The sequence below is a fragment of the Xyrauchen texanus genome, chromosome 5 (assembly GCF_025860055.1).
Source record: "Xyrauchen texanus isolate HMW12.3.18 chromosome 5, RBS_HiC_50CHRs, whole genome shotgun sequence".
In the NCBI taxonomy this organism is placed as follows: Eukaryota; Metazoa; Chordata; class Actinopteri; order Cypriniformes; family Catostomidae; genus Xyrauchen; species Xyrauchen texanus.
In genome coordinates, this window is record NC_068280.1 from 31,378,192 (window position 1) to 31,405,786 (window position 27,595).

At 36.8% G+C, this 27,595-nt stretch overlaps 2 protein-coding genes across 4 annotated transcripts in view; one reads left to right on the forward strand and one right to left on the reverse strand.

Moving 5' to 3' along the window:
• Positions 1–16,728, forward strand: part of LOC127643791 (sister chromatid cohesion protein PDS5 homolog A) — a 47,699-nt gene extending 30,971 nt beyond the window's left edge. For both annotated transcript variants that reach the window (XM_052126680.1, XM_052126679.1), the window contains exons 17-33: positions 1,251–1,366; positions 3,567–3,672; positions 3,804–3,964; positions 4,117–4,240; positions 4,787–4,945; positions 5,063–5,131; positions 5,221–5,357; positions 6,060–6,183; positions 8,563–8,767; positions 8,970–9,084; positions 9,424–9,556; positions 9,700–9,819; positions 9,903–9,971; positions 10,450–10,601; positions 10,923–11,007; positions 11,097–11,419; positions 16,390–16,728. In XM_052126680.1, coding sequence (XP_051982640.1) covers positions 1,251–1,366; positions 3,567–3,672; positions 3,804–3,964; positions 4,117–4,240; positions 4,787–4,945; positions 5,063–5,131; positions 5,221–5,357; positions 6,060–6,183; positions 8,563–8,767; positions 8,970–9,084; positions 9,424–9,556; positions 9,700–9,819; positions 9,903–9,971; positions 10,450–10,601; positions 10,923–11,007; positions 11,097–11,419; positions 16,390–16,393 — 2,202 coding nt within the window. In that variant the 3' untranslated portion in view covers positions 16,394–16,728. The remainder of the gene's footprint in view (positions 1–1,250; positions 1,367–3,566; positions 3,673–3,803; positions 3,965–4,116; positions 4,241–4,786; positions 4,946–5,062; positions 5,132–5,220; positions 5,358–6,059; positions 6,184–8,562; positions 8,768–8,969; positions 9,085–9,423; positions 9,557–9,699; positions 9,820–9,902; positions 9,972–10,449; positions 10,602–10,922; positions 11,008–11,096; positions 11,420–16,389) is intronic.
• A 141-nt stretch (positions 16,729–16,869) lies between these two features.
• On the reverse strand, positions 16,870–26,944 carry LOC127643792 (ubiquitin-conjugating enzyme E2 K-like). 2 transcript variants are annotated; one of them, XM_052126682.1, is made up of 7 exons: positions 26,741–26,944; positions 25,541–25,634; positions 25,368–25,426; positions 24,114–24,196; positions 23,829–23,928; positions 23,590–23,718; positions 16,870–21,079 (listed from the first exon to the last, which is right to left on the reverse strand). In XM_052126682.1, exons 1-7 carry the CDS (start codon positions 26,747–26,749, stop codon positions 21,005–21,007), a joined length of 549 nt encoding a protein of 182 aa, XP_051982642.1. In that variant the 5' UTR covers positions 26,750–26,944; the 3' UTR covers positions 16,870–21,004. The 2 variants fall into 2 exon arrangements, with proteins under 2 accessions (XP_051982642.1, XP_051982641.1); XM_052126681.1 differs by lacking the exon at positions 26,741–26,944 and adding an exon at positions 26,427–26,732.
• Positions 26,945–27,595: the final 651 nt, after the last annotated feature.

A 27,595-nucleotide genomic window follows, 5' to 3' on the forward strand; every position in this document is an offset into this window, starting at 1 on the left:
GTGAAGTCATTATGAAGTCAGAGTCATTATGGGGTGTTGTTTGTAGAATTTTGAGGAAAATAATGAATTTAATCTATTTTGGAATAAGGCTGTAACAACAAAATGTAAAAAAAAAAAGTGAAGTGCTGTGAATAATTTCCGGATGCGCTGTATATAATAAGAGACGCTCCCATATAGGGCACAACACTGCTTAAGCGCATCCTGGGTGCAGAATGATGCGCTTCAGTGTAACGAGTATTTGGAGTCACATCAATAGTGCATAAATGTAAGATTATTGTAGGTGCGCAATACGTAGTTCATGGCATCCAACAGTTTTTGGTTCTGCAACAGTTTATTAAAGCAATCCATTGTCTGTCAGACACCCCAACATAAAGAATCGGCAACAGACTACATAAAAATACTCTCCACAACACCTCACAAATCAACCTGTGGACTATGCATAATAACGGTAGCATTGCTTAAAGTAGGTGATTTAAATCCGATAATGGCTAAAATTGAAATGAATTGTTGAAAGTGGTGAATTTGTGCACAAGCAATGCTTTAAATGGAACATCCTGTTCTGTTTGTAGGATTTGTCCATCGTCTTCAGTAGATCCAATTCCTCGGTTATATTTTGGAGTTGGGGTGTAGCCCCAGTTTCATGTGAATTGAAAGTTCATGTTCAGTCCATAATGTGTGGTGGTGGTGGTGGCATAGTGGTCTAAAGCACATAACTGTTAATCAGAAGGTCACTGGTTCGATCCCCATGGCCACCACCATTGTGTCCTTGAGCAAGGCACTTAACTCCAGGTTGTTCCGGGGGATTGTCCCTGTAATAAGTGCACTGTAAGTCGCTTTGGATAAAAAGCATCTGCCAAATTCATAAATTTAAATGTAATGCGTAGCTAAGGCATTCTAACAGATTTTTACATTTAGGCTTACACCGAAAAACTCTTAGAATATACATTTATATGTTATTTACATAATATATTTTTCCACATGTAAATAAAAGGATTCACGATTTTTAACCATAGTTTCTAAATTCTTATGGTTAAATAAAAAATTACATTTTTAATTTGGGTTAATAGTGAAACTGTATCATCATGACATCCCTAGTTGTGTATGCACATGTTGCGAACAGGCTGAAAGGTCTGTCTTTATTGAAATTGCACATGAATAAAAGTGTACTAATCATCATCTCAACAACTAACTAAATATCTTTTGTTGTATTAAGCAGATATAAATCATCTGAGAATGTTGTTCCCTTTTAGAGGGAAATCACACGGAAGCTGACATTCCCCAAGCAGCCCACAAACCCATTCCTGGAGATGGTGAAATTCCTACTTGAAAGAATCGCACCTGTGCACATCGACTCTGAGGCCATCAGGTACAAGGGTTGAAGTTAAAGGGCTGATAGGGATTTTTTTGTCTTGAGAAGGAGTGAATGAATATGCTTAGAAGGATTCAGACAAGGTTTGTATACACTAACAGACTTTTTAGGCGTTTTTTTTATATATCCATTGATTTCTAGGCATATCTGACTGAAATGTTTTTTTGAAATGAAACTAAAAGCATAAAATCCTTGAATTTATGAAAAAACCGACCGAAGCCTCATTTGTGGTTTTCGTTTAAAATTGTAACTCAACCAAATTGATATGATGTGTATTTCATGTTACACACAATGGGCCTCATTCATGAAACTTGAGTAAATGTATGAGTTAATTCTGAGTAATTTTCATGTAAAATGGACCTTCTTGAAAGCTTTCCATCGGATTCACAAATGTATCGTACTCCCCAGATTTGTTTGTAAAATGTGTATATTAGTAAATTCCAGATATTCGTAAATAGTGGGCATGTGCACATTCAATTATCATAATCCACACCCATGAAAACGAAACATAAGGAAGGCACCAGACCACTAGTAAATGCTGTTAACATCTATGTGAAACAGTAATGAAATCCTTTTTATGAATGAAGTGTGTGTGAGCATGTGTGTGTACAGTGGGCTGACTGGGATTGAGTGATGCTTTGCCAAAGCAACGGTGCAAAACACAACATTAGTGATCTTTTATGTTATTATGAGAACTCTAAAATTTTGGTTTAGCAAGCACAATAGCATCTCAAAGAGCAATGACTTACTGTCATCGCATGTATTTGCTGTTATTTTTTGGCTGTTTTGTGAATCAAACCATTCAAGAAGTCAATAAAATGAGTTTGACATAAGTTTAAAAAAAATTCATTTCACACCAGGAGGAGACTGTCCACCACCATTCACCTTCTCTGGTTCAGTTCAAAGCGCATTGCCAGCATCATATGAAACTTCTCGGGTAAATCATGATGGTAAAGGTTATGTGATATCCCTTACAACTGGAAGAATTTTTAGAGAGATTAATAGAATACCTGAAGAAGATCTGTGACCGAAACGCTGCAAGACATTACAGATTTGCAAGCTGTATGACAGTGTGCAGGCTTTTTCTTTTCTTTTTCCCCATGGTACTGTGTGCACACCTGCCTGCGACGTGTTTATGTATGGTTGTAACACATTAGCATTGACCATGTTATCAACTGAATGCGATTTACAGATGCTTGTACTAAATTGTTAAACCTAAATTATAGAGCCCATTTCAAATAAAACCAGTCACATTAGTGGGCATAAATGTTTTGTAGAATTTAAAATGCAAACTGCATTTTACCATGATCTTTTTACCCCATGTCAAGCAATTCTGCTGGAATAACTATAGGCTACTTTGAAAAATAAATGTTAGCTGCAAAGAAAGGTTTTTAAGGTTAATTTCACTCATTTAATAATTTATAATTTTTTTCATTACTTATATAATTTCACTTCTATCAAAATGTAGTTATGGCTGTTTGCCTGTAAGAACACAACGTGTTTGCATGTCATACGCACAATTTACATGTGTTCTGGAGCAGCTGAAATTTTTGTTCAAACCAATTAACGTTTTGAAACTACAAAAATGTAAGGCTTTGTGCATTATTTTAAAGGACTGTAAAGTGTCAACAGGAAAGTAGGGTTGAGAGAGGGGGAGCGGGATTGGGACATGACCCAGATTGAACCCAGGACTCGAACCTGTGTTCCCATGACAAACAGCTTTATAAATGATCTCTTGTGGTAGTATGCAGAGCCTTAAGTCATTACTGTTGCAACCAACGTAGATATTCAAGAGTTCAGATAAGGGCACTTGCAAAGCAACGGTGCAGACAGTCCTTCCTAAAAATCTGATTTGATTATTGATTATCTGATTTGATTATTTTTTGCAGTGTGAGCAATGTCATGGAGAATTCATGCACGTTTGTTTGAACAACAAGATTTGGACTTCTATCAGTGCACCTGCATATGTAAAGCAAGTAAATAAATGATCAAGAGAGAGAAAGAGAAACTGAGAGAGTGCGAGAGTGATAAGGGCAAGATTGGGCCATTTACATTTAAAAAAATAAATAAAAATGGTGTGGTTGTGTAACTGACTAAATGGCCTCTGAGGGTGAGACACCTAGTGAGAGTGAAGTGTAACTGCAGGCATCGTGTCACTTTTGGATCATGATGATAATGTATGTGTTTGTTTGTACAGTGCCCTGGTTAAGCTGTTGAATAAATCAACTGAGGGTACTGCTGATGATGAAGATGAGGGAGTAACCCCTGATACTGCCATTCGTGCTGGACTTGAGCTGCTCAAGGTAATGTTCTTACTTAAAAATGTACTTGTTTAAAAGTGTAGGTTATTGCTTCTTTAATACTCAGTAACATTCACATTCTTAAATATATTATAATGTGTTGTAAGTTTGTTGGTCTTTTCTCTCCACCTCAGGTTTTATCATTTACTCATCCCACTTCATTCCACTCAGCTGAGACATATGAGTCTTTGCTGCAGTGTCTAAAGATGGAGGATGATAAAGTTGCAGAAGCTGCAATACAAATCTTCAGAAACACGGGACAAAAGATTGAGACAGAACTGCCTCCGATTCGCTCGTAAGAACACCACACACACACACTAGAGCTGGTACCTAAAGCTTTAGCATTTAATCTTATAGTCATATATTCTCTAATATAGACTCTCATATCAAGTAATATCAAATTCAAATATTTCGTTTAGTTAAACGATGTTCTGTCCCTCTGTGCAGGACTCTAATTCCCGTACTGCATCAGAAGGCAAAAAGAGGCACTCCCCACCAGGCTAAACAGGCAGTCCACTGCATCCATGCCATCTTTCACAACAAAGAGGTCCAATTAGCTCAGATATTTGAGGTAAATCTTTGGCATTTTTACTTTTACCTTTGCCATACATTCAACACTCTTTCTCAAAATGCCAAGAAATCATCAATAACAATTTGCTTGCGAAAGGAGTTGTAACCTTGCCAGCAAGTTATGTATTGATTGATGCTATGTGTGAACCAAGCTGTAACATTAACAAACAATCTGAAATAAGAGGTCTACAGCTAAAGGGTTTGAGGATAGTTCTGAAAGAGCTTGTATGCCAATATGAAATAAATGTTGAAAATCTATTATTTAGCTTGTGAACATAACCAACAATGCTGTTTTGTTAGGTGTTATGTGAATGGTAGCAATACATACGAAACACAGAGAGCCATTGCATGTGTGAATAACTGATGTGGTGACAATTTAACAGAATACATGTGGGTATAACCCATATATTGTAAAATTTTAATTTGTGACTCAAATCATCATCAGATTCCCATGATCATGGGAATCTTACAATAACCAAAGAAATGGAACTGTTGCTCTAAAAGAAATATATGAAATATATCCCTTTTTCTCACTCTCTTGTTCTAGCCATTGTCTCGCAGTCTGAATGCAGACGTCCCTGAACAGCTGATCACTCCACTTGTGTCTCTTGGACACATCTCCTTGCTGGCCCCCGATCAGTTTGCATCACCCATGAAGTCTATCGTAGCCAATTTTATTGTGAAGGACCTTCTGATGAATGACAGAGTGAGAATAATGTTTTATTAATTCTGCTTGGAGCGTGTTGCAGTAGTCACATCATGTTAGAGTGTTACAGTACAGTTTATTGAACTGCAATTTAAATTGACTCTCTTTCTCCCTCAGTCTGTCGGAAACAAGAATGGGCGTCTCTGGACATCTGATGAGGAAGTTTCACCTGAAGTGCTAGCAAAGGTAGAGTTTCTGTGTGTAATAAGGTTGAATAAACAACATCCCTTGGTGCTTGTTTACACATTAATATACTGTATTTGTGTGCGATGCAGGTGCAGGCCATTAAGCTGTTAGTGCGTTGGTTGCTGGGAATGAAGAACAATCTGTCCAAATCGGCTAACTCTACTCTCAGACTCCTGTCAGCCATGTTGGTCAGTGAGGGTGACCTCACAGAGCAGAAAAAGATCAGGTACTCCCTGGGGGTCAGGATCCCCATAGTGATTTTATAGAATTATTAAACCTACCCAGTGTTTCCCGCAGGGTTTTGTGAGACTGTAGTGGGTGGACCTCGGACCCTCTAGGGTGTTCCAAAAAGAAAATGTTGTACGTTTTAAAGTTAATTACATCAATCAAGTGCACTTTGATAGCAAAATTAAGAGGCTTGATCGGTGAAGAACTTTGTGCTCTAGTCATTTAATCACACATTGGTTTTATAGAAATGAGTGGTGATGACATGGCAAAAAAGTCACACCCACAAAGCATGTTAAGCGAGACGGAGTTTAACACTGTTCACAAATGGTCAAAACACAAAATCGACTAGAGCATATATTACATATAGCTTAACATTACATGTTGAGCCAACGTGCTATTCAGATGCTGAAACAGTTACATTTTCAGAGCTGCTGGTAATAATGTTAACATTAGGTAATTGGGGGTTGGCTGGCTGACTGACTGACTCAGAGAAAGATGCTTTGCCAAAGCAACGGTGCAAAATTTAACGTTAGAAATCCTTTATGTAATTATGAAAAGTGTGAAAATATTTTCGGATCATTATGAAACTGTTGCGGGACAAATTAGATTGTGGCGGGTCTAGGTAATTCATGGGAGATACTGCAACCCTTACAGGGTTGATATGCCTCTAACTTTCATTTATGTGTGTTTGTGGATGCAGTAAGTCTGACATGTCTCGGATGAGGCTCGCAGCAGGGAGCGCCATTATGAAACTGGCTCAGGAGCCCTGCTACCATGACATCATCACTCCAGAACAGTTCCAGCTATGTGGACTCGTCATTAATGTGAGTTTGACACAAACTCTCAAGTTCTTGCACATACATAGAAATGTATTGAAATTAAGTTTTTAAAGGCAACATATAATGTTAAACAAGATTTGTATTACTCTTTTTGAAATTAGGTTAACTATGTAGACACTAATGCAAAACTCCCAACTCAGTCTACCCTGACCAATTATTGGAATTGAGCTGCATTCTAATACTTGTCAAATTTAAGATAAAAACTGCGTTCAAATTTTGGATGTGTGTCTCGCACTGACGATGACTTAAGACGGATTGCATTCTTGTGCTAAAAAAGGCTAGATGCAGCACAACAAATACAGTTTAACAGAACACAGGTGTCTAGAGTCTTTTTAACTTGACACGGCATCTAAAAAAAACTGCGCTTCTGCAGGAGACGCTGTATAAATTACAATAGCAGCAAAATGGTCAAAGACATTTGTCTAGCACAAGTTTGCACAGAAAAACAACAGCCCCTTAGGTGGAGGTTTTTTGCTGTTGTGTCTTCCTCTCTTTTAGCAATTCTCAGATTAAGGAATGGGTTTTAAAATGCAGGAAAGATTGTCTCGAGATCCTCGCATTCTGTTCCTCTCTGTTGTAGGCTACTACGTTTGTTTGAAAAGCCCCTGGGTTCAAAATCTGAGCTGCTTCACCACCGAGTTTAGCTGAACACCACTACTATCTGGGAACATTACTACTCTACAAATAACTGTAATTAATAAAAAACACTGTGGTATCGTCGTTATTATGAAGCTTGAGTCTAGGTTGGACTGTGGCACTGTGCAACATCATGTTAACATATGTAGCATATGTCTATTGAAGCTTTTTTCCCCCCTTATTTTGACTTTTTTACTTGACATTTGAGAATATTATGAATTTATATGAATTATGACATTATATTATTAAAAACACTGTGGTATCGCCATTATTATGAAGCTTGAGTCTAGGTTGGACTGTGGCACTGTGCAACACCATGTTAACATCTATGTTTATTGAAGCTTATTTTCCCCCCTTATTTTGACTTTTTACTTGACATTTGAGAATATTAACTGGCTAAATTATTATTATTTTTTTTATTATACACTTTTTTTCAACAACAAGGAATGATCTTTGCAATAATGTAACATGGTGCTGTTTGTCTTATATGTATTTGTTGCGTCCTTTTTGTGGACTGAAGCCCAAAGGATGCATGACACAAATATCGTTATCAGCAGAGTGCGCGAGCACTGAACGCGCTCTGCCCGATTTCTCTAACCATGCATCTTTGAACTCCTCTTTGAAGAGTTATTTGCACTAATTAGTGGGCCCACAAGGTGACAACACTTACATTTTGAGCCGTTGCTATCACGAAAAAGCACTAGCAGTTGTTATCGCCACTAAACACCAGGAGATGAAGGTAAAAACAACAGTGGATGTACAAGTCAAGAGCGTGTGTTTGAGGAGGTCTGTAGGTACCTGTATTTGAATAGCTTGAGTCTGAAGGAATATAAAGACTTCTTTTTAGGTCTAAACTCCTGAAGAGAATGCCCGGTGACTCATAGCAGTCATAGCACGCATGCGCCATCCGCCTGTGTATGCGCGCATTTATATGGAGTATACTTTAACAGGCTCGTGTTAAACTGTATGCAGATGCTGAGCATTCAGGTCAAATAGGAAGTATACCCAGGGTTTAAGGAAACAACATCAATTTAAAAATCTTTGACTTTCAAATTCTGATTGAATTCAAATTTTGGTAATATTTAAGGAAAACATTTTTTATTTAGTTTCTCAGCCCAGTTGACAGCCCTAGTGTTTATGTCAGAACCATAGAGCCAATTCAATATTCAGCAACTTGGCCAAACCCCTTGAATAACAGTGTAACATTGCCTGTAATATCTACATGCAATCAATGTAGCCAATCATAACAGAAGTAATTCACATTCATAGTTCTAAAAGGCAGGGGGCCTGGGTAGCTCAGTGAGTATTGACGCTGACTTCCACACTTGGAGTCATGCCCTGGATTCAAACTCGTGACTCCACACTTGGAGTCACGAGTTTGAATCCAGGGCGTGCTGAGTGGCTCCAGCCAGGTCTCCTTAGCAACCAAATTGACCTGGTTGCTAGGGAGGGTAGAGTCACATGGGGTAACGTCCTTGTGGTAGCTATAATGTGTGGTTCTCGTTCTCGGTGGGGCACGTGGTGAGTTGTAGAGATGGTGGAAAATATTCATGTAAAACTAAATTATGACTCGGTGGTACAAGAACACTTGGTACTTGACTAACATAAGTGGACTTTTAAGAATTTAATTTTTCCAAATACAATTCTACCAAAGTTTAGAATAGCCATACTGCCCACAACTTCAATGATTTTTTCAGCTCTTTCCTTCCTTTTCATCTCTTTCTGTAGGATGAGTGCTATCAGGTGCGACAGATTTTTGCTCAGAAGTTGCATGTTGCTCTGGTGAAGTTATTATTGCCACTGGAGTACATGGCTGTGTTTGCTTTGTGCGCTAAAGACCCAGTGAAAGAGCGACGTGCTCACGCCCGGCAGTGCCTGCTCAAGAACATCAGTGTCCGCAGAGAGTACATCAAACAGAACCCCATGGCCCATGGTAGATGCACACATGCTCACATTTTGTCTTTGAGCACTTGAACAGCTATGTGATTTTTGATTATTTTATACTGAAACTTGAATGTGATTCGGCTTCCTTGACCTGAACCACAAATGCCATAATGAACAAATAATTGCGCTTACTGTACATTTATTTAAATGGATCTGGACCTAAATGTCATGTCCTTTTGGTTGTCTTACAGAGAAGCTGCTGTCTCTCCTGCCTGAATATGTGGTGCCATACATGATCCATCTTCTTGCTCATGATCCAGATTTCACCAAACCACAGGACCTTGAGCAGCTCAGAGACATCAAAGAGTATAAAACATTCTCATACAGTGCTAATGTGGTTATAGAGGTCTGCATGGATATTAATTTTAATCGTAAACCCAAAGACCAAACTCAATCTTGCTAGCTCTGAAATAAAATGAAAATGATGTATGAAAAACTGACTCAAACCTGGCCTGAAATTTGACACTCCAATCGACAGAACAGTTATTGCCAGTTTATATTTTTGTTATTTATCCAGAAACAGTATGAGCTCTTTGTGGATTAGCGGTATTAACTGTGTTTATCTAAGCTAGAAGAGGAAGCACAACTTATGAGAGACACTACAGAGTATGGTGTGACATTTGAATTCTATTTACCTATCTTAAGGTGTTTGTGGTTCATGCTGGAGGTGTTGATGACAAAGAACGAGAATAACAGTCACTCATTCCTGAGGAAGATGGTGGAGAACATCAAACAAACAAAAGATGCTCAGGCCCCAGATGACCCCAAGGCAAACGAGGTCAGTCACCATTCAATTAATAGTGTCTCTTCTATAAATGAAATATGTTGTTTTCTTTTTAAACTTAGTGCCCTTTAATGAAGGTGTTTATGGTACCTGTGTTCTTGAGTGAAACTATCTTTTGTATTTTCATGAATTTACAGAAACTTTACATTGTGTGTGATGTGGCATTATTTGTGATTGCGAACAAGAGCACTTCCTGTCATCTGGACTCACCAAAAGATCCTGTGCTGCCTACCAAGTTCTTTACTCCTCCGGATAAGGTAACGACCACTCTGACGCTTTTCAGTGAACTTTAACAAACTGACCATTCTTTAAAACTCGTTACACATGTTCCTCTCTACAGGACTTTGTCAATGATAAGGAATATCTGTCAACAGAGGCCAAAACAGTACTACAGACAGGAAAAATCCAGGTAGGAGTATTCTTAATGTATATGAACGTGGTGTCCTTTGTAACTGTATGACATATTATGTTTGAATAAACCTGCAAACTTCCTTTTCCTCTCCAAACACATTTCCTCCAAACGTCTAGTTCAGTTTGATAGAAATAGCAGGAGTGCAGCAAGTTGCATTAGGCTATGTGATAAATTGCAGTATGCAGAATCTTTATAATATTTGCGCACAGTTCTATATTTTATGCAATCAAAAAATGTGTTATGCAGTTTATTGCGGGGTTTCTCTACCTGTGTTTTGTGAACAACAGGGGTTTGTGAGATTGCGATAGAGATGCCAAAGCCCAATTAAGAATAATAGATTATTGTCATAATCTTGCTGACAGTAATTTTAAACAAAGGGATAGATCAGTGACTGATCAACATTCTGTTTGCTGGATAAAGCAACTCTAATTCCTTGACTGCATTAAATGACACATGTTCTTAATATATTATTTAGCAACCCCCGAAGCAGGCAGGGGTGCTGGGAGCAGTGAACAAACCTTTAACAGTAACAGCTCGCCGGCCATACACTAAAACCACCACCTCAGACACTGGGAGCATCGCAGGCACCAACTCCCTGCCCAGCTCCCCTGCAACAAATAAGAGCAGGTTTGTGTTTATCATACATCTCTTTTAGTCAGTCACAGTTAGCAAATTAGGTTAATATTTTGGACAGTTTTAAAACCTATCTTTCACCATCAAATAAGTATAATTTATTTCCTAATTTTAAATTCCTATTGATGTTGTGATATCATGTGGGCTGACATGATTTTAAAAGAATTTTAATTTTTAAAAGAAAAAAGTTTTATCTAAAAACATTAACAGGTTTTTCTGGAAAATGTATTTTAGATTTTTGTATAATTCCTTACTGCTTCCACTGTTGCGAGCAATTGTTAAACAAATAATTCACTCTGTTTTTCTACCATAAAGGGATGTGAGTTCCGAGGTGTCAGAGACGGAAGCAAGGGAAAACGAAGAGAATCCTGTGATCACGAAAGCAGGAGGTGTAAAGAAGGTCAGAGCTGTCTCATGTAAACACTGAAAATGCTACACACATTCTCATGTCTGTCATTCCTCATTCAGTTTTTGCTCTCTCTTTGGCAGGAGGAGGCTGCTCAGACAAGTGGGAAGAAGCGTGCTGCTCCTGCAACTGATGGCACAGAGAACAGCGTGTCCACCAACCCCTTGGCAGGGTCACAGCCCCCTCCCAACAAACCTCGACGGGGTCGACCCCCTAAAACCCCTGCGGGTGTAGCAGCGCCGAATAAAGAGGCTGGAGCTATGAAAGGCGGAGGGGCTGGACGTGGACGAAAGAGAGCAGCACCTGCCCAGGATCCTGCCTCCACAGACTCATCTGATCCAATCAGTGGCAAGACACCAAAACAGCAGAAAGAAGCAGGGCCACAGAGACAGATTGACCTGCAAAGGTAACTTAATAGGAGTATGATTAACTTTATATAATTTATAGCAGTTTTAGTTTTTTATTTGTAATTAAATCCATGTCACTAGAATACTACAACTTGAAGCTTTACATGTAAAGAAGGCCTGCTATTTCACAATGCATTCAATTTTCTTGGATGCCTAATGTAAAGTCACATCTTTTGAAGATTTTTGGTGATGTGTGGAACTAGGATGGACAAATAGAAGTTGAAATGTTGATAATGTTTGTCTCCAAGTACAAGGAATTGTATTTGTCAATACAGCTAAAATAATCAATATAGTACTGGATGTGACACAAAGTACCTGTTCATTTTTTAATACACTGGAGTAAGTTTGTTTATTAAGTGATTTTTATATCCAGCTTATGTCTTGTAAAATCCACTGCTAACCAGTGCAAATTTATATGCGTATCAGTATCTCACAGCTATTTAAAAGACCAAAAGAGGGAATAGTTAATCTCATTAACTTCAGTAACAGAAGGTACAGAACAGTAACAGTAGTAGAATAGTGGAAGTTAGTGTTCTACATTGTCTCAAATCCAAACTTTGCATAGGGCCCCAAACATGATAAACCTGCCCTGATTGTCAGATGGGTCTTGCACATTTGTTTTTTGTTTTTTTTCCCAGAGAATGATGAAAATTTGTATCCCAACTCTGTGTCGATAGTTGTTCTAAAAATCATTTGGGAACTTTCGTGCCATGTATTTGCATTTGACTTTGTTTGAACAGGCCTTCACTTCACATGTCAACCTTGGTTGCTATTCAAGTGTATAATGTGTAGTTAAAGGTATAGTTCACCCAAAAATTTTAATTCTCTCATAATTACTCACCCTCATGCCATCCCAGATGTGTATGACTTTTTCTTCAGCTGAACAAAAATTTAGATTTTTAGAAGAATAAATCAACTCTGTAGGTCCATTTCAGTGCAATGAAAAAGCACATAAAGGGCAGTATTAAAGTAATCCACACAACTCCAGTGGTTAAATCCATGTTTTGCGATGTGATAGTTGTGGGTGAGAAACGGATCAATATTTAAATACTTTTTACTATAAATTATCCTCCTTGCCCAGTAGGTGGCGATATGCACAAAGAATGTGCCAAAAACAAAAGAAGAATTTGAAAGTGGAGATTTATATTAAAAAAGGACTTGAATATTGATCTGTTTCTCGCCGACATAGGGAAGTGAAGGAGAGACAGAGAGAGAATTTGAGTCCAGTCCAGAGTTTGTACTCTCTCTCACACAACTACTGGAGCAACAGGGAGAAACCATTCACAAGCTACTCAAGGGTGCTCCAGGCCCCAAACAGAGAGAGCCCATCTGTACAACAGAGCAGGGGAGCTGTCAGTGAGTGTCTGAAAGGGAGGTTCATTTTAGCAGAGTGATGTCAAGCTGTAACCTTGTATTCATAAGCAATCAACATGTTTTTTCTCATTTAAGTTGTAGCTATTGGTTTAAAGGAATAGTTAACCCAAAAATGTTGTCATTAGTTACTCATACCTGTTAGCCTCTTTTTTTTTTTTTTCTACATGAAATACACAAGGAGAAAGTTTGCAGAATGTACTGTGACCATGGCTGTCAAGCTTCAAAAAGACCAAAATAAAGCACCATGAAAGTAGTCCACAAGTACGTTAACGTGAATGATCATACTCCAATTAAAGGAATATTCCGAGTTCAATACAAGTTAAGCTCAATTGACAGCATTTGTGGCGTAATGTTGATTTACCACAAAAAAAATATTTCTTTATAAAAAGCAAAACTCAAGGTCACACTAACTACGTATCCATCCAAAGATTTTTTGCAAAAACGTTTTGGCACATCAAAATAAAGCTGATGTAAACGCAAATTATCGCAAAAATTTCACAAGTGTCGACATAATATTTTTCTGTTTAACTCTAGAGCATAACATTTACATTTATGCATTTGGCAGATGCTTTTATCCAAAGCGATTTACAGTGCGCTTATTACAGGGACAATTCCCCCGGAGCAACCTGGAGTTAAGTGCCTTGCTCAAGGACACAATGGTGGTTGCCGTGGGGATCGAACCAGCGATCTTCTGATTAACAGATAGGTGCTTTAGCCCACTATGCCACCACCACTCTATGTCACCACTCTAAGCATAAACTCTATGTCAATACTTTAAATGTCACAAAATATTGGTTTGGAAACACTTTTTGTTGAGAAAATTGGCATTAACGCAAAAATAGTCACTTGACAAAGTCCTTGAAAGCCAATTTATTGTACGTGATTATGAATTGATCTTCACGGTATATAGATCCGATGCTGCAAACATGACACTTCCAGGAGTGCCAACACAAATATCTTGTATCATGTACATCGACAAGTGCACAGAGAACAAATTAATGTCCACTGTTTGCGAGTAATTTAATCGTGGTAGACATCCTTTTATTTATTATAGTTTCTTTTCCACACCAGTCAAAATAGTAGATGCCAGTCACGGAATTGGCCCACAAAACAAAATGTATCATTTCTTGTACATTAAAAATAAATACACAGTAATAGGAGAAAAGCATCAGTGTGCTTTTTTGAAACACTAACATTCTATTAAATTATTGTTTAGCTTTGGAAAAAATGCCGGCAAAATTCCTTGTATTAAATAAATTACCAAAAAACATTAAATTAAAAAAATTAATTACTGAACGAAAAATATATTTTTAGACCTATATATGCCTTTTCTTTACACAAATTTAAATGAGCTTTACCCCGTTCTTTTAGATGAATAAATTCGGCTGAATAACATTCTCAGAATGTTTTTCACTTTTTTCAAGACTATAAACTATCAGAACTATTTGCCCAATGCGGAGTTCACTTTCAGAAAACAATCTTTTGAACATTTTAAAATGTTTAAATATTTTAAATCTAACCCTCTTTACGTTGGATCACATTTGCTGAGCTTCTTCAGAAAATTTAAATTGCATTATTTCACAAATTAAATTTAGATGATAATCGAGTTCAGTTGGTCATTAAAAGTTGCTGGAGAAATATGCGGGACATAATGCAGTTGTGATGGCAATGCTTTAGATTAGATGATTGTTCAAAATAGCCTATTGAATATCAGGAATGTAGCCTGATATTACACTGCATCAATTTTTCTTTAATAGCTGTGCACGCCGCATATACACATCGATGGATGGTGCTTACACTTAGACTGAAAGTATCCCCCACTATTTGGTGCATTTTCACTTTGTCGATAACAAATTGCGTGAAAGTTGGATGGAAACTAGGCTAGTAAAGCACTTGCAATGGAAGTTAATGGGGCCTATTTTAAGAGGGTTAACTACATTCATCAATTCTTGCATTAAAGTTGTTTAAATGTTGTTTACCAGTATTACAGCCATCTTTATGGCAACTTAGTTGTAAAATTGGATATAACTTCAACACTGAAATCGTTAGTTAGTAGGTGATTTTATAAACTGAGATCATGTTAACACTTATTATGTTTACGTCTTGTGGGTTTACTTTTAAAACTATACTTTGGAATTAATATTTTAATGTTTACTGATTGGCCCTATTCACTTCCATTGTAAGTGCCTCACTGTAACACAGATTAAAAAAAATTTTAAAGAGGAGGGGCAGTTCAAAATTATTAGTTGGAAATCAACATTATTCCTCAAATGCTGTCGATTGTGCTTAACATGTATCAAACCAGGACTATTGCTTTAAGCTAAAGCTGACAATGTGTGTGGTCATGTGAACACATATTGGGGTATGGTCATAAACCGTGAATTCTCATGGGGACACATGGATTGTTGCCCGTTTCCCCGATTTCGTATTGCATGTAAACACCTTTACCAGTCTTCAGCTCTCAAATCTCATTCCACATTCTGTGTAATCAAAGCTCTGTCAATGATGTCAAGTCTGTCATGACACTTCTAACGGCTCTATGTTTGAACTGATTGTGAGTCTGAATTAAGTTTGATGGAGAACATTATCAGTGAAGCATTGGATGGACTACTTTGTTGCTTTTGGAGCTTGATAGCTCCTGCTCACTACGAACTACTGAAGCTCTGTTTATTGATTCAAAAAAATAACATCATACAGGTTTGGAACAACTTTGAGGAATTAATTAATGTTCATATTTTCTAATACATGAAGTATCATTTTGGAATTATCTGGCAACATTTAAAAATTTGGTAAATAACAATACAAATACCCAATTAACCCAGCTTCTGGTTTCAATCACTTTACATTCCGACTGCGCAAGAGCTTGTTAATTTAAAGCTGCATCCATGATGTGAAACTGACCCTCTGCTAAGTCCTCACCTTGGTCACTGTTGCTGATGCCCTCAAGATTTCCAACCAGCATTTTTTCTGCTCCAAACACATAGACAGAAGTGATCACACTGCGTAAATTACCTCAGGAATAGTTAATAACACTTTTTTTTCAACTGTGCAATGATATCTAGTATGTAGTCACCAAAAACATTTCCATTATACAATTGAAGACTAAATCCAAAACAAATATGTGATGGAGGGGTTTGTTTTTCAGAAAGATTATGCTCATTAGATGAGAATCCCCTGTTCACCATGTAAACCGCTTCGGGTGTAGTGTAGAAAAGGTTCTATCTAAATGTAATGTTCATTCATTCATTCATTATGTATTCCAGTAAAAAGAGAGAAGCCTCATTTTCTGCTTGGAATGAAAGCAATGCAGTGTAATATTTTATTTACATACTAATTTATAAAGTTGGTCATTACTTAGACTGTTGACATTGTTCAAAATCACAAGGGAACTTTTTTAGTAGGTGTATTACTTGTCATAAAAATTGTGTATTGTGATGTATCGTTTTGACTCAAATGTTTAGAATATCGCAATGTACATTTTTGCTTATCGCCCACCCCAAGGCCTAGATAACAGTAATTGTCTTACTGGTAGCTGCTTTTTTATGTATTGCTGTAATGGAGATTGTAAATATTTATAGGTTTCTCTTTGTTTTAGGTAAAGCGTAGATTCATGAAAATGAGGACGTTCAGACAGTAAAGGATTGAATGAGCAAACCGAAGATACTCATCCACCCACTCATCAGACGCTCTTCACAAATCTGAACTGTCATCACCCCACACCTTAGACGAATGAGAGATGAATTCTTTAGATTCAGATGTTCAAACTTGTATGTAGAAACACCTGTTTCTCTTCATTTATTGTCTTTTTTATTTTCTGTTGAAATTGTTCCTTGTTGCTCTTTGCCTCTGTCTGGAGCCATTTTTAAAAACAAATATGAAAAGAAAAATCTGTTTTAATCTGCTCTGAGGTTACTTATTAAACACCTGGAAAGATTTTTTTTTACTGTTTCTTCTCCTTGTCCTCTTAAGTTAACCAAGTACTGTCCAAGTCCTAGAGACCAGTCTCCTGCTTTCAGTTAGCTTCACTTTAGGTTTACAATGCAAGAACTGCCTGTAAAGTTGACTGTATGATTCGTTATACTGCTGTTTATACTTGGGTGTGAATGAGCATGAATTCCTCATACGGTTGTTTAGTTAATGAGACTTACTAAATGTAATACCCAAATTATTGCCATCATTGTGTCTTCGCGCTCCGTCTCTCTTGACCTGGAAAAACGTTTTAATGCGTCAGACCATAACAATTTAGAAATGTTGTTTTAGTAAAATTTAAATGTTGTGTTTTTAAAGGATATTTAAAAAACATTTGATTTTGGTCAGTTAAAATAGAAAAAATATCAATAGTTCAGATGGCTTCATATTTTCACAAGAAAAATCTCTTCATAATGTTTGTCTCATTTCAGTTTAATACAGTGGTTTAGTATGCTCCACTTTAAAAGAAATTATTTTGTGCCCCCCACCCCACAATCTGATCGAAAATTGTTTAAAGTTTTTTTTATTGGGAAAAATGCTTTTAAAAGATTGACTGCTTTTTATTTCAACTTAATGTCATGACAAAAGTTGTATTAAAAAATGAAATGAAAACTGAATGCATTCTTTCAGTTTTCTATTCTGCTGAATAATGAAAAGTTAATTGAAAAAATTCTGAATGAACTTTGTCACTAGGCTTACATTTTTCTGTTATTATACTTTTTTGTTACATAAATACATAGATTTTAATAATGCCTTTATTCTTTTAGAACATAGAATAACTAAAAGCTGATACTGCTGCATGAGCAATTTTAATATAAAGTGGCAAAAAAAAGTATGTGAACCCTTTGGAATTAGCTGCTTTTCTGCATTAATTGGTCCTAAAATGTGATCTCGTCAAAGTCACCACTATAGACAAACCCAATGTGCTTAGGCTAACAACACCCAGACAATTATAATCTTTCCTGTCTTTATTGTACACATCCCATTAAACATTCACAGTGCTGCGGAAAAAATTTAAACCAAGGATTTAATAACTGTCTGATCCTCCTTTGGCAGCCATAACGTCAACCAAGCATTTCCGATAGTTGCGGATTAGACCTGCACAAAGTTCAGAAGGAATTTTGGACCATTCTTCCTTTCAGAACTGCTTCAGCACAGCCATATTCTTAGGATGCCTGGTGTGAATGGCTCCTTTGAGGTCATTCCACAGCATCTCTATTGGGTTCATTTCTGGGCTCTGACTGGGCCACTCCAAAAGGTGGATTTTCCTTTTTTGAAGACATTCTGTAGTGGATTTACTTTGATGTTTTGGGTCATTGTCCTGCTGCATCACTGAGCTTCAGCTGATGCACAGTCACCCTGACATAATCATGTAGGATATCTTGAAATACCTATAATTTCCCCTTGATGGCGGCAAACAGTCCAGGCAGTAAAGCAGCCCGAAATTGTGATACTTCACCGTTGGAATGATGTTATGTTGGTATATGGTGCCCTTTTTACGCCATACGTAGTGCTGCTCGTTGTTCTCAAACAAACCATAGTTTCATCTGTCCATAATATTTTGAGTGTCAGGGTGGACTTTGGCAAACTTCATTTGCACAGCAATGTTTTTGTTGTAAAACATTCATGGTGTCCTGCCATAGACACCATGTCTGTTTTAATGTTTTCTGTAAAGTACACATAAACAGATGTTAACCAGTTCCAATGATTCATTCAGTTCTTTAGTTGTCACTTTAGGGTTCTTTTTTTTTTACCTCACTGAGCATTCTGCAGTTTGCCCTTTGAGTCATCTTGACTGGATGGCCACTTCTAGGGAAAGTATCCACAGTACCAAATCATCTCCTTTTATAGACAGTTTGTCTAACTGTGCACAGATGAATATCTAAGCTCTTTAAAATAACTTTGTAACCCTTTCCAACTTCATGAAAAGCAACAATTCTTGATCATAGGACCTCTGAAATCTTTTTTTGCGAGGCATGGTATACCTTAGCAGATGCTTATTGTGAATAGCAAACTCAAAATGTTTTTTATAAGTCAAAGTAGCTCTAACCTATACCTCCAATTTTGTTTTATTAATTGGATGCCATATTTGCTGACTGCAGCTCTTTTTGACATTCTTAGCCTAGAGATTCACTTAGTTTTCCCATAGTACTGTTACTGTTATGTGTTCAATATAGACATGAAAGATTATAATTGTGTGCTATTAGCTTATTAAGCACATTTTGCTTTGTCTATATTTGTGACTAAAGAAGATGAGATCACATTTATGACCAATTAATGCAGAGAACCAGCAAATTCCAAAGGGTTCACATACTTTTTCTTGCCACTATAATAGCTTACCCAATAATGAAAATTTCTGCCATCAGTTCCTCTCCTTTGTCATTGTTCAAAACCAGTATGACTTTTCTTTTTCATCCGTTAGAGGATTGTGACTGTCAAGGCCGAAAAGCACTTAAAAGTTGTGTATATCACTCGTATCGTGTGCTAAAGGAAATGAATGTATTTTAACTCTGAAAAACTTAAGAGACACCTACTAATGTCAAATAAGGTGGTCAAATCAAAATGAGAGCAGAGAATACATTTACATATTACTCAACACAAGTTAGATTTTTTTTTTCACCTTTTTTAATTCAAAAGAATGACGGTTTCACAATAAATAACCATGCTTGTATGGCTCGAGTAGGTTTGTTTTTGTCTGTCTGATTTTGTAAAGGAGCTTAAAGTGACTAAACCCAGAGCCCATGACCTGCATTTCTCCTTTGACAGAAATTGTTGTTCTTTAATTCACTTCTTCGTGCAATATTGAACAAGGTGATCACTACGGGAAGACAGTCTTTTTGCTTTTTGTGTTATTTTTGTTTTTCCATACAAAATATAAATCCAGCAATCAATGGTGCATTCTAGAGATAAACAGTACTTTTCCCAAAAGAAAACTTGGCTATATGTACATGAGAAAATAGGTAAATAAGAGGGATTGCATTTATAAAAAAAAATATATAAAAAAAAAAAAGTTGGGGGGGGGGGTGATTGGGGAATGCTATCAAATAGAGTGAGGGCACTCAGCAAAATGAGGAAAAAAAAAGTTTACAAAGCATCACGTGGCAGTACTCACTCTTGGCCCATTTTGCTTTGAAGCATCTTTGTAGACTAACCCCAAACTCACAATGATGTTACATTGCAAATATGAAATTATTATCTTTTAATGCCAGACATTTTAATGCCAAATTAAACAAACATGTCTCATCAGCAAAAGATCTTGATTATGCCACAAAAAAGCCAATCTTGAAAAGAGAGTGAAAAAAGACTCATATATTCACCTCCTTGTCTCCACATGTACAAAGTTTTTTTTTATAGGTGTTATTAAATGACATGTAACTTTTTAATAGAATACATTCTTCAAAAAAAAACTTGAGGCGACTCAAGTTAGGTCTGTCAATGATTAAGAAGTGGCAACCCCTACAGCTGCCTTAAAAGGAGATAGAGAAAGCGTTTGTGAACACTTATTCTATATCCTCCCCATTTCCAAAAACAAAAAAAAGAATAAAGTGAAAGGGGTCAATCTCATATTCATTTAAAACATATGAACACGTCAATGAGTCTGAAACTTCGTCTACGCTCGCAATATAACACCGTCACCTGGCCTTGTCAACTGTTATAAAGGGCTTAATTAGTGCAACAAAAAAAAAGAAAAAGGCCAACAAATATTTTTCAAAGCCACACATTTGGGCATTAAAGAGGTGTACTATCAATCTCAAAGGATTTAGGTTTTTATATGCCAAGTATACCATTCAAATAAGCATGTCCCAAAACTTTTTATGATGTACACATAGAAACAAATTGCTATTTTGCCTCTTTGATGTACACATCCTTAAATACTAATTTACATACTAGCAATGTTTCACAGATGCTAGTGGATGTTCTCTCATTTCTTTTAGTATGATATGACAGTGATACGCAGGCATTGTTAGGTTTGATTTCTTTAAAAGGGAAGTGACAGCCTAAACATGAGGGGGAGAAATGATTGTGGCAAGGCAAAAAGTCAAAATGACAAGGGGCGAGAACATTTGCTATGACAGACAGATGATGATGCTGATCTTAACGGCTGCCTCTGGAACATTTCAGAACTCTTACCAAAAGATTAATTCTGAACAGAAAACCAAGATAGGTGATGTGTGTGAGTGAATGGGTCATGACAAGGGCAGGTTTGGGGAGAATATGGCCTGGTGAAGAGAAATGGATGATCAGTTGCTAAGTAGCAGCTCTGTCGCCGTCTCCACGTCCCATGATTTTGAGGACAAAGCTACTATTACTGCATTCTGTTTGAGAGAGAGAAAAAAAAAAGCATTTAAAAGTAAGATTTCAAGCAACAATAAATCTGTTGAATAACTCAAATACTAATTATGCTACAGTTAGTTGCCACTTATTTGATTGGACTAGTAGCTTGTGGTGCAAAAAAAGACAATATAGCTGGTCATATTGTATCTGCATTGTTTAGTGACAACAGTTCTATAAACAGTTAATATAAATTTCCTTACATTTTACAATGGTGCAATGCTGCCATGTACTTATTATTTTACTTGTCGTAAAAATTGCATCTTTTCTCGTAATAACGAGATATTACTGCTGTAAAAATTACATCTGTAATTTTTTTGTTGATGTTTTGAGGATCTCACAAATTAACTACATATCACTTTTCATGTCCCAACCCACCTGTGCTTACAGTACTGTGTAGGTTATTCATCGGTAAATTAATCCTACATGTAAAATTAATTTTATTTTGTACAGTCAGCATGGATTTTTTTTTTTCTTTTCTACAGAATAACGTGAGGAAGGAAAATATTCAAAGACAATTAAGCTGGATAATGCCTATGTTTTTGGAACCATGTTAGTGTAAACTGCAGGCCAAGACGTTTTAGAGTGTTCGCAAAAAGGACAAAAATATAATATTTATTTTATGTAGAAATTAAAATAATAAATCAAAATTACAATCATATTTGAATATACATTAAGTGTAACCCTTGGGAGTTTTAATTGACATTCAGATATAAACCTATCTTGGGCTAATAACTTGATCTTAAAAAAAAAGCTATGATAGTGTAAAATCGTAAAAGTAGCTATTTGAATGACATTTAGAAAATAATGCTAGAATTTTATCGGCCACTTATCAAACAGACCATGTTAGAAATGTTAATACATAATAAATATATTAAACATGTTCATGAGAGACTGCTCATCATTTGTGCACGTCTAACAAATTATTCTTTAGATAATTTCATATGTGTGTGTATATATATGTATATATATACACTCACCTAAAGGATTATTAGGAACACCTGTTCAATTTCTCATTAATGCAATTATCTAATCAACCAATCACATGGCAGTTGCTTCAATGCATTTAGGGGTGTGGTCCTGGTCAAGACAATCTCCTGAACTCCAAACTGAATGTCAGAATGGAAAAGAAAGGTGATTTTGAGCATGGCATGGTTGTTCGTGCCAGACGGGCCGGTCTGAGTATTTCACAATCTGCTCAGTTACTGGGATTTTCACGCACAACCATTTCTAGGGTTTACAAAGAATGGTGTGAAAAGGGAAAAACATCCAGTATGCGGCAGTCCTGTGGGCGAAAATGCCTGGTTGATGCTAGAGGTCAGAGGAGAATGGGCCGACTGATTCAAGCTGATAGAAGAGCAACTTTGCCTGAAATAACCACTTGTTACAACCAAGGTATGCAGCAAAGCATTTGTGAAGCCACAACACGCACAACCTTGAGGCGGATTGGTGAAGACCCCACCGGGTACCACTCATCTCCACTACAAATAGGAAAAAGAGGCTACAATTTGCAAGAGCTCACCAAAATTGGACAGTTGAAGACTGGAAAAATGTTGCCTGGTCTGATGAGTCTCGATTTCTGTTGAGACATTCAGATGGGAGAGTCAGAATTTGGCGTAAACAGAATGAGTGCCTTGTTACCACTGTGCAGGCTGGTGGTGGTGGTGGTGTAATGGTGTGGGGGTTGTTTTCTTGGCACACTTTAGGCCCCTTAGTGCCAATTGGGCATCGTTTAAATGCCACGGCCTACCTAAGCATTGTTTCTGACCATGTCCATCCCTTTATGGCCACCATGTACCCATCCTCTGATGGCTACTTCCAGCAGGATAATGCACCATGTCACAAAGCTCGAATCATTTCAAATTGGTTTCTTGAACATGACAATTAGTTCACTGTACTAAAATGGCCCCCACAGTCACCAGATCTCAACCCAATAGAGCATCTTTGGGATGTGGTTGAACGGGAGCTTTGTGCATCCCACAAATCTCCATCAACTGCAAGATGCTATCCTATCAATATGGGCCAACATTTCTAAAGAATGCTTTCAGCACCTTGTTGAATCAATGCCACGTAGAATTAAGGCAGTTCTGAAGGCGAAAGGGGGTCAAACACAGTATTAGTATGGTGTTCCTAATAATCCTTTAGGTGAGTGTGTGTGTATATATATATATATATATATATATATATATATATATATATGTGCAATCCAAAGTTTTGTCAGGTATTTAAACTAATAAAACTACAGAGGCATTGTAATGACAATAATAAAATAATGTTTTTTGTTTGACATTTTATTAATCACTCAATAGTGTGCAACCAATTCACAAAAGCCATAGCGAAACAGTTCATGTTTTGTGTTATTGTTTACTTCCAAATTGTAAAATTTCATTATGGCTTAAATAGAGAAAGAAATAAAGATAAATAATTTTTGTTTGTAGCCTGTGCATTTCAAAATGCTCAGCAAAATTTGAAGCTATCTAGCTATAGTACTTACTTTGTCAAAGCCCATCGCACAAAGTTTGTCTATTTTGCGTGTGTACTCTGGACTAGACATTGGAGCGCCAGCGTAAACATGAGACCAGAGACGAGCGGTTTGTTTGAACATTTCTGGATTCTGCTTATACTGAAAGACAACAACAGTGAGATATTTAAAAGGATTGAATGATTTGCTATTGCAGAATCTTATACTGGCAGAAGGACACTTTGCCAGCTGCACTTTTCACACACATGTACCTGATTGGCTACCACAGCGTCTTGAGGGTCATCTGGCTCTGCAGCAGCTAACAGAGCCTGTAGTGAGAGAAGAACTGTTCGCAGAGTCATAGCAGCAGCCCTGAACAAAAACAGGAAATAAATAATAAAAAAAAAAGAGAGGAAGAAAGAGTACAGAATAGTCTGATAAGGGAACAAGAAGCAGGAGTTAAAAATAAATGTTATATGTGGGGAATGAATAAGTAAGGTGTCAAATATGCTAGATAATGACTGAAGACAAAAAACTGTAGACATACAAACACTTACCATTGGTCTTTTAAAATGTCCAAACATATTGCCCCGGTAACTGAACTTATATTGGGATGCCAGATCTTAGTAATAAACCGCACCTGAGAAAAGTAGGTACATTTTTCAACCTTAAATGTGCTCAGTCAAAAAAAAAAAGGCCAAATAAAACAAATGGCCTCACACATCTGACTGGCTATAAGCAGTTGGGTAGAACAAAAGCACTGATATAAATAAACATAAAAAAGCTTCCAAAGAATACTTGAAGGGATAAATCACCCAAACATTGATTTCATGCTCATGCCATCTCATGTGATTTGACTTTCATTCTTCTGGTGAACTCAAACAAAGTTTTTTTTTAGCATAAAAGTAATCAAGACTCCAGTAGTTAAAGCCATATCTTCAAAGCAATATGATAGGTGTGGGTGAGAAACAGACCAATATTTATGTCCTTTTTTTACTATAAATAAAAGTGAATGATTACGTGAATTGCCAAAACAAAAGAATGTGGAAGTGAAAGTGGAGATTTATTGCAAAAAAATGACTTAAATATTTATCTGTTTCTCACTCATACTTATCATATCGCTTCTGAAGACATGGATTTAACAACTTTCAAATGGATTACTTTTATGCTGCCTTTATGTGATTTTTGAAGCTTTAACGTTCTGGTCACCATTTACTTGCATTATATGGACCTACAGAGCTGAAATATTCTTCTAAAAAGCTTAATTTATGTTCAGCAGAAAAAAGAAAGTCATACACATCTGGAATGGCATGAGGGTGAGTAAATGAGAGAATTTTTACTTTTGAGTGAACTTTCCCTTTAATATTTATTGACACCACAACATTTCAGTCTTACAACCTTCATGAAGAATAAAACTGTTAAGTCAACATGAAATCATAAATGACTATAAATTGACTTGCTTATTGCACATTCCTGGTCTCAGTGTGCATGATTCATCTGCATAATACCAATTAAAAAAAGTTTGTCTTTGTAATTTATTTATCAAAATGTTATAACTTGTTCCACCTCTGAAACAAATAAACTCCAACTACCACTGTTATAGTATGCAATATCCACATTTGACTATTAAATTACTTACCAATGGATAAAATCAAGTCCCGCCCCACATTTATTTTTTCCCATTACATTTTTAGTTTTTCTGTTTAACTTGGATAAACATCAGGTTGAAGAAGTAAAATGGGTTGCAAATGTTGTTTTATGTTGGCAGTAAACATTTACCATCTTGTGAGCATAATGTATAAAAAGATTACCTTGGGTGGATTAAAGGGATATGTCTCAGGGATCTTGATTTCTAACTGATATCTGCCCCCTGGAGGAAAAACAAACAAATATATTGTTTACAATCTTATCATATACCATAATCCTGCATTTGTACACATCATGGCAGAAACAGAGAACACAAAAAGATGAAGATTGTCACTACCTTCATACGGCGTGTCTGGTGGTCCTGCTATTTCCCCCTTTAACTCTGTAAAGTTTTCATCCACTAGGTCTACCTTTATTTGATTTTTACTTGTCTGTTAAACAGCAGACCAAATAAGTAAAACAAAGAAAGAGGTTATTAGAATAGTATCCAATATGTATCCAATGTATGAGACTTTTAAGCAAAGTCTCATACACCTATAGGGCTTGTTTTCTACTTCTATGGCCCAAGACAAAGAAGTGGCTTGTGCAATTTTTAAGTCATGGCCTCTGTGTTAAAATCTAGTGACATGTCTACCTAGACAGCATTTCTGGGTATCATATTTGCCTACGATCCTCAATGTGCTGTTCAGGCTGGCAGCTCGCTAAGTTTTGATACAGCCATGGTCCTACACTACTGTTACCGCCTAGTAGCCCTGCTAAATGACACCAACACATCAATAAATTACATTAAAACCAGTCAATTATTATATGCCTAGATTGACCACTGTATTACAGAGAAAACAGCTACTTTATCAGGCTATAAACACTGGTAACATTATCATATGACACATCAGGGGTGTTAGTGAAACTAAAAGGCTTGCAATTCAATAGCATGTTAGCACAGACGCTAACGCTTATGACATCAAAATCAAGCCGTACTGTAATATGTATAGAAGTGATTTTCACATTTATGTCTCGGTTTTAATCTGAAAACATCAACGTGAGCAAATCTGGCTAACGTGTGACTTTCGTATCTGAAGGCCTTGATGTGCCTATGACAGCTCGTGCTAACATTAGCTTAGCAGGCTAAGCTAGCTCGCTGGCTTCTGGGTGTCTATCACGCTATAAATCCGCCAGTTTCTTTAAACGAACAAGAAAATACAGCAAAGTAACGTTTCGCAAACCTCTTCGCTTTTCAGCACTTCTTTGAACTCTCGCTTGATCCTCTGCACAGCGATATTTGCCATGGCTGAATGATTGCCCCCTCTCTCTCTCACACACACTCTCTCTCTCTCTTTTTTTTTTCTTCTTTCTTTCTCTCTCTCTCTCGCTCACTCTCGCTCCCTCTCAAACACACACACACTCAATTGCACTCTCTATCTTTTATCTCTCCCGCTGTTTTGAGCCTCCAGTCCGCAGACTAATAGTGGTTCACTCATACACACACACACACACACACACACTCACTCTCTCTCTCTCTCTCTCTTAAGTACAGTACCCTTTGCATTGTACAGGCAACACACAGCGACAGTCTGGAAAACTCCTTTAACACAGCATTTGAAACACCCTGTCTGCCCCCTTTGTTGTATCAGATGGCTATATAATGCAGTTGAACAGCAGAGCTCTTGACAGATCCAGAAAACATTTTGGTCTAGCATTTGTCCCATATGGTGTGTTACACATTGCCGTCTCATGATATTGTGCTTCTAAGGCTTGGATCTGTTTCTCTACCACGTGATTCGTCAAAAAAATACCTGAACATCCACAGCCCCCTTGACCTTCTGTTTTTTGTTGTTTTACTTTTAGGTAGATTGATACCTCAAACAAGATTGATATTTGGCTAGTTTGCAAAACAGAGACTGATAAACAATTAACAATAGTATTTTGATAAATTAACATTAACCAAGATCAATAAATACTGTAAAAAATTTATTGTTAGTTATGAAACCTACTGCTAACAAATAGAACCTTATTGTACAGTAGTACTGCTTTCATTAATAATTATATAATGCTTAAAGGGATAGTTCACCCAAAAAGGAGAATTCTCTCATAATTTATCAAATCAAATCAAATCACTTTATTGTCACACTACTGTGTACACAAGTGCAACAGTAGGTGAAATTCTTGTGTGGAGTTCCGAATAACATAGCAGTACCAATTACAATAAACAACATATTTACACAACACAATTTACATAACAAATGTACACATACTTACACAACACAATATACAAATGTACAGTAAACAATACACACAATATAGAATACACATACAATAAAAATAAAAAATAAGGGTAAGGGTATATAAAATATATATATATTTTGGCTTGCTTCGGTACAGGCACAATGGTTGA

Excerpts from the sequence above, each read along its gene's own strand:
- LOC127643792 (XM_052126681.1), bottom strand. The coding sequence starts at position 26,489 with ATGGCAAATATCGCTGTGCAGAGGATCAAGCGAGAGTTCAAAGAAGTG. Across the intron at positions 25,427-25,540 it reads ACCAGACACGCCGTATGAAG|GGGGCAGATATCAGTTAGAA; the intron begins GTAGTGACAATC and ends TTTTTCCTCCAG. Across the intron at positions 23,719-23,828 it reads ACGCTGTGGTAGCCAATCAG|TATAAGCAGAATCCAGAAAT; the intron begins GTACATGTGTGT and ends GTTGTCTTTCAG.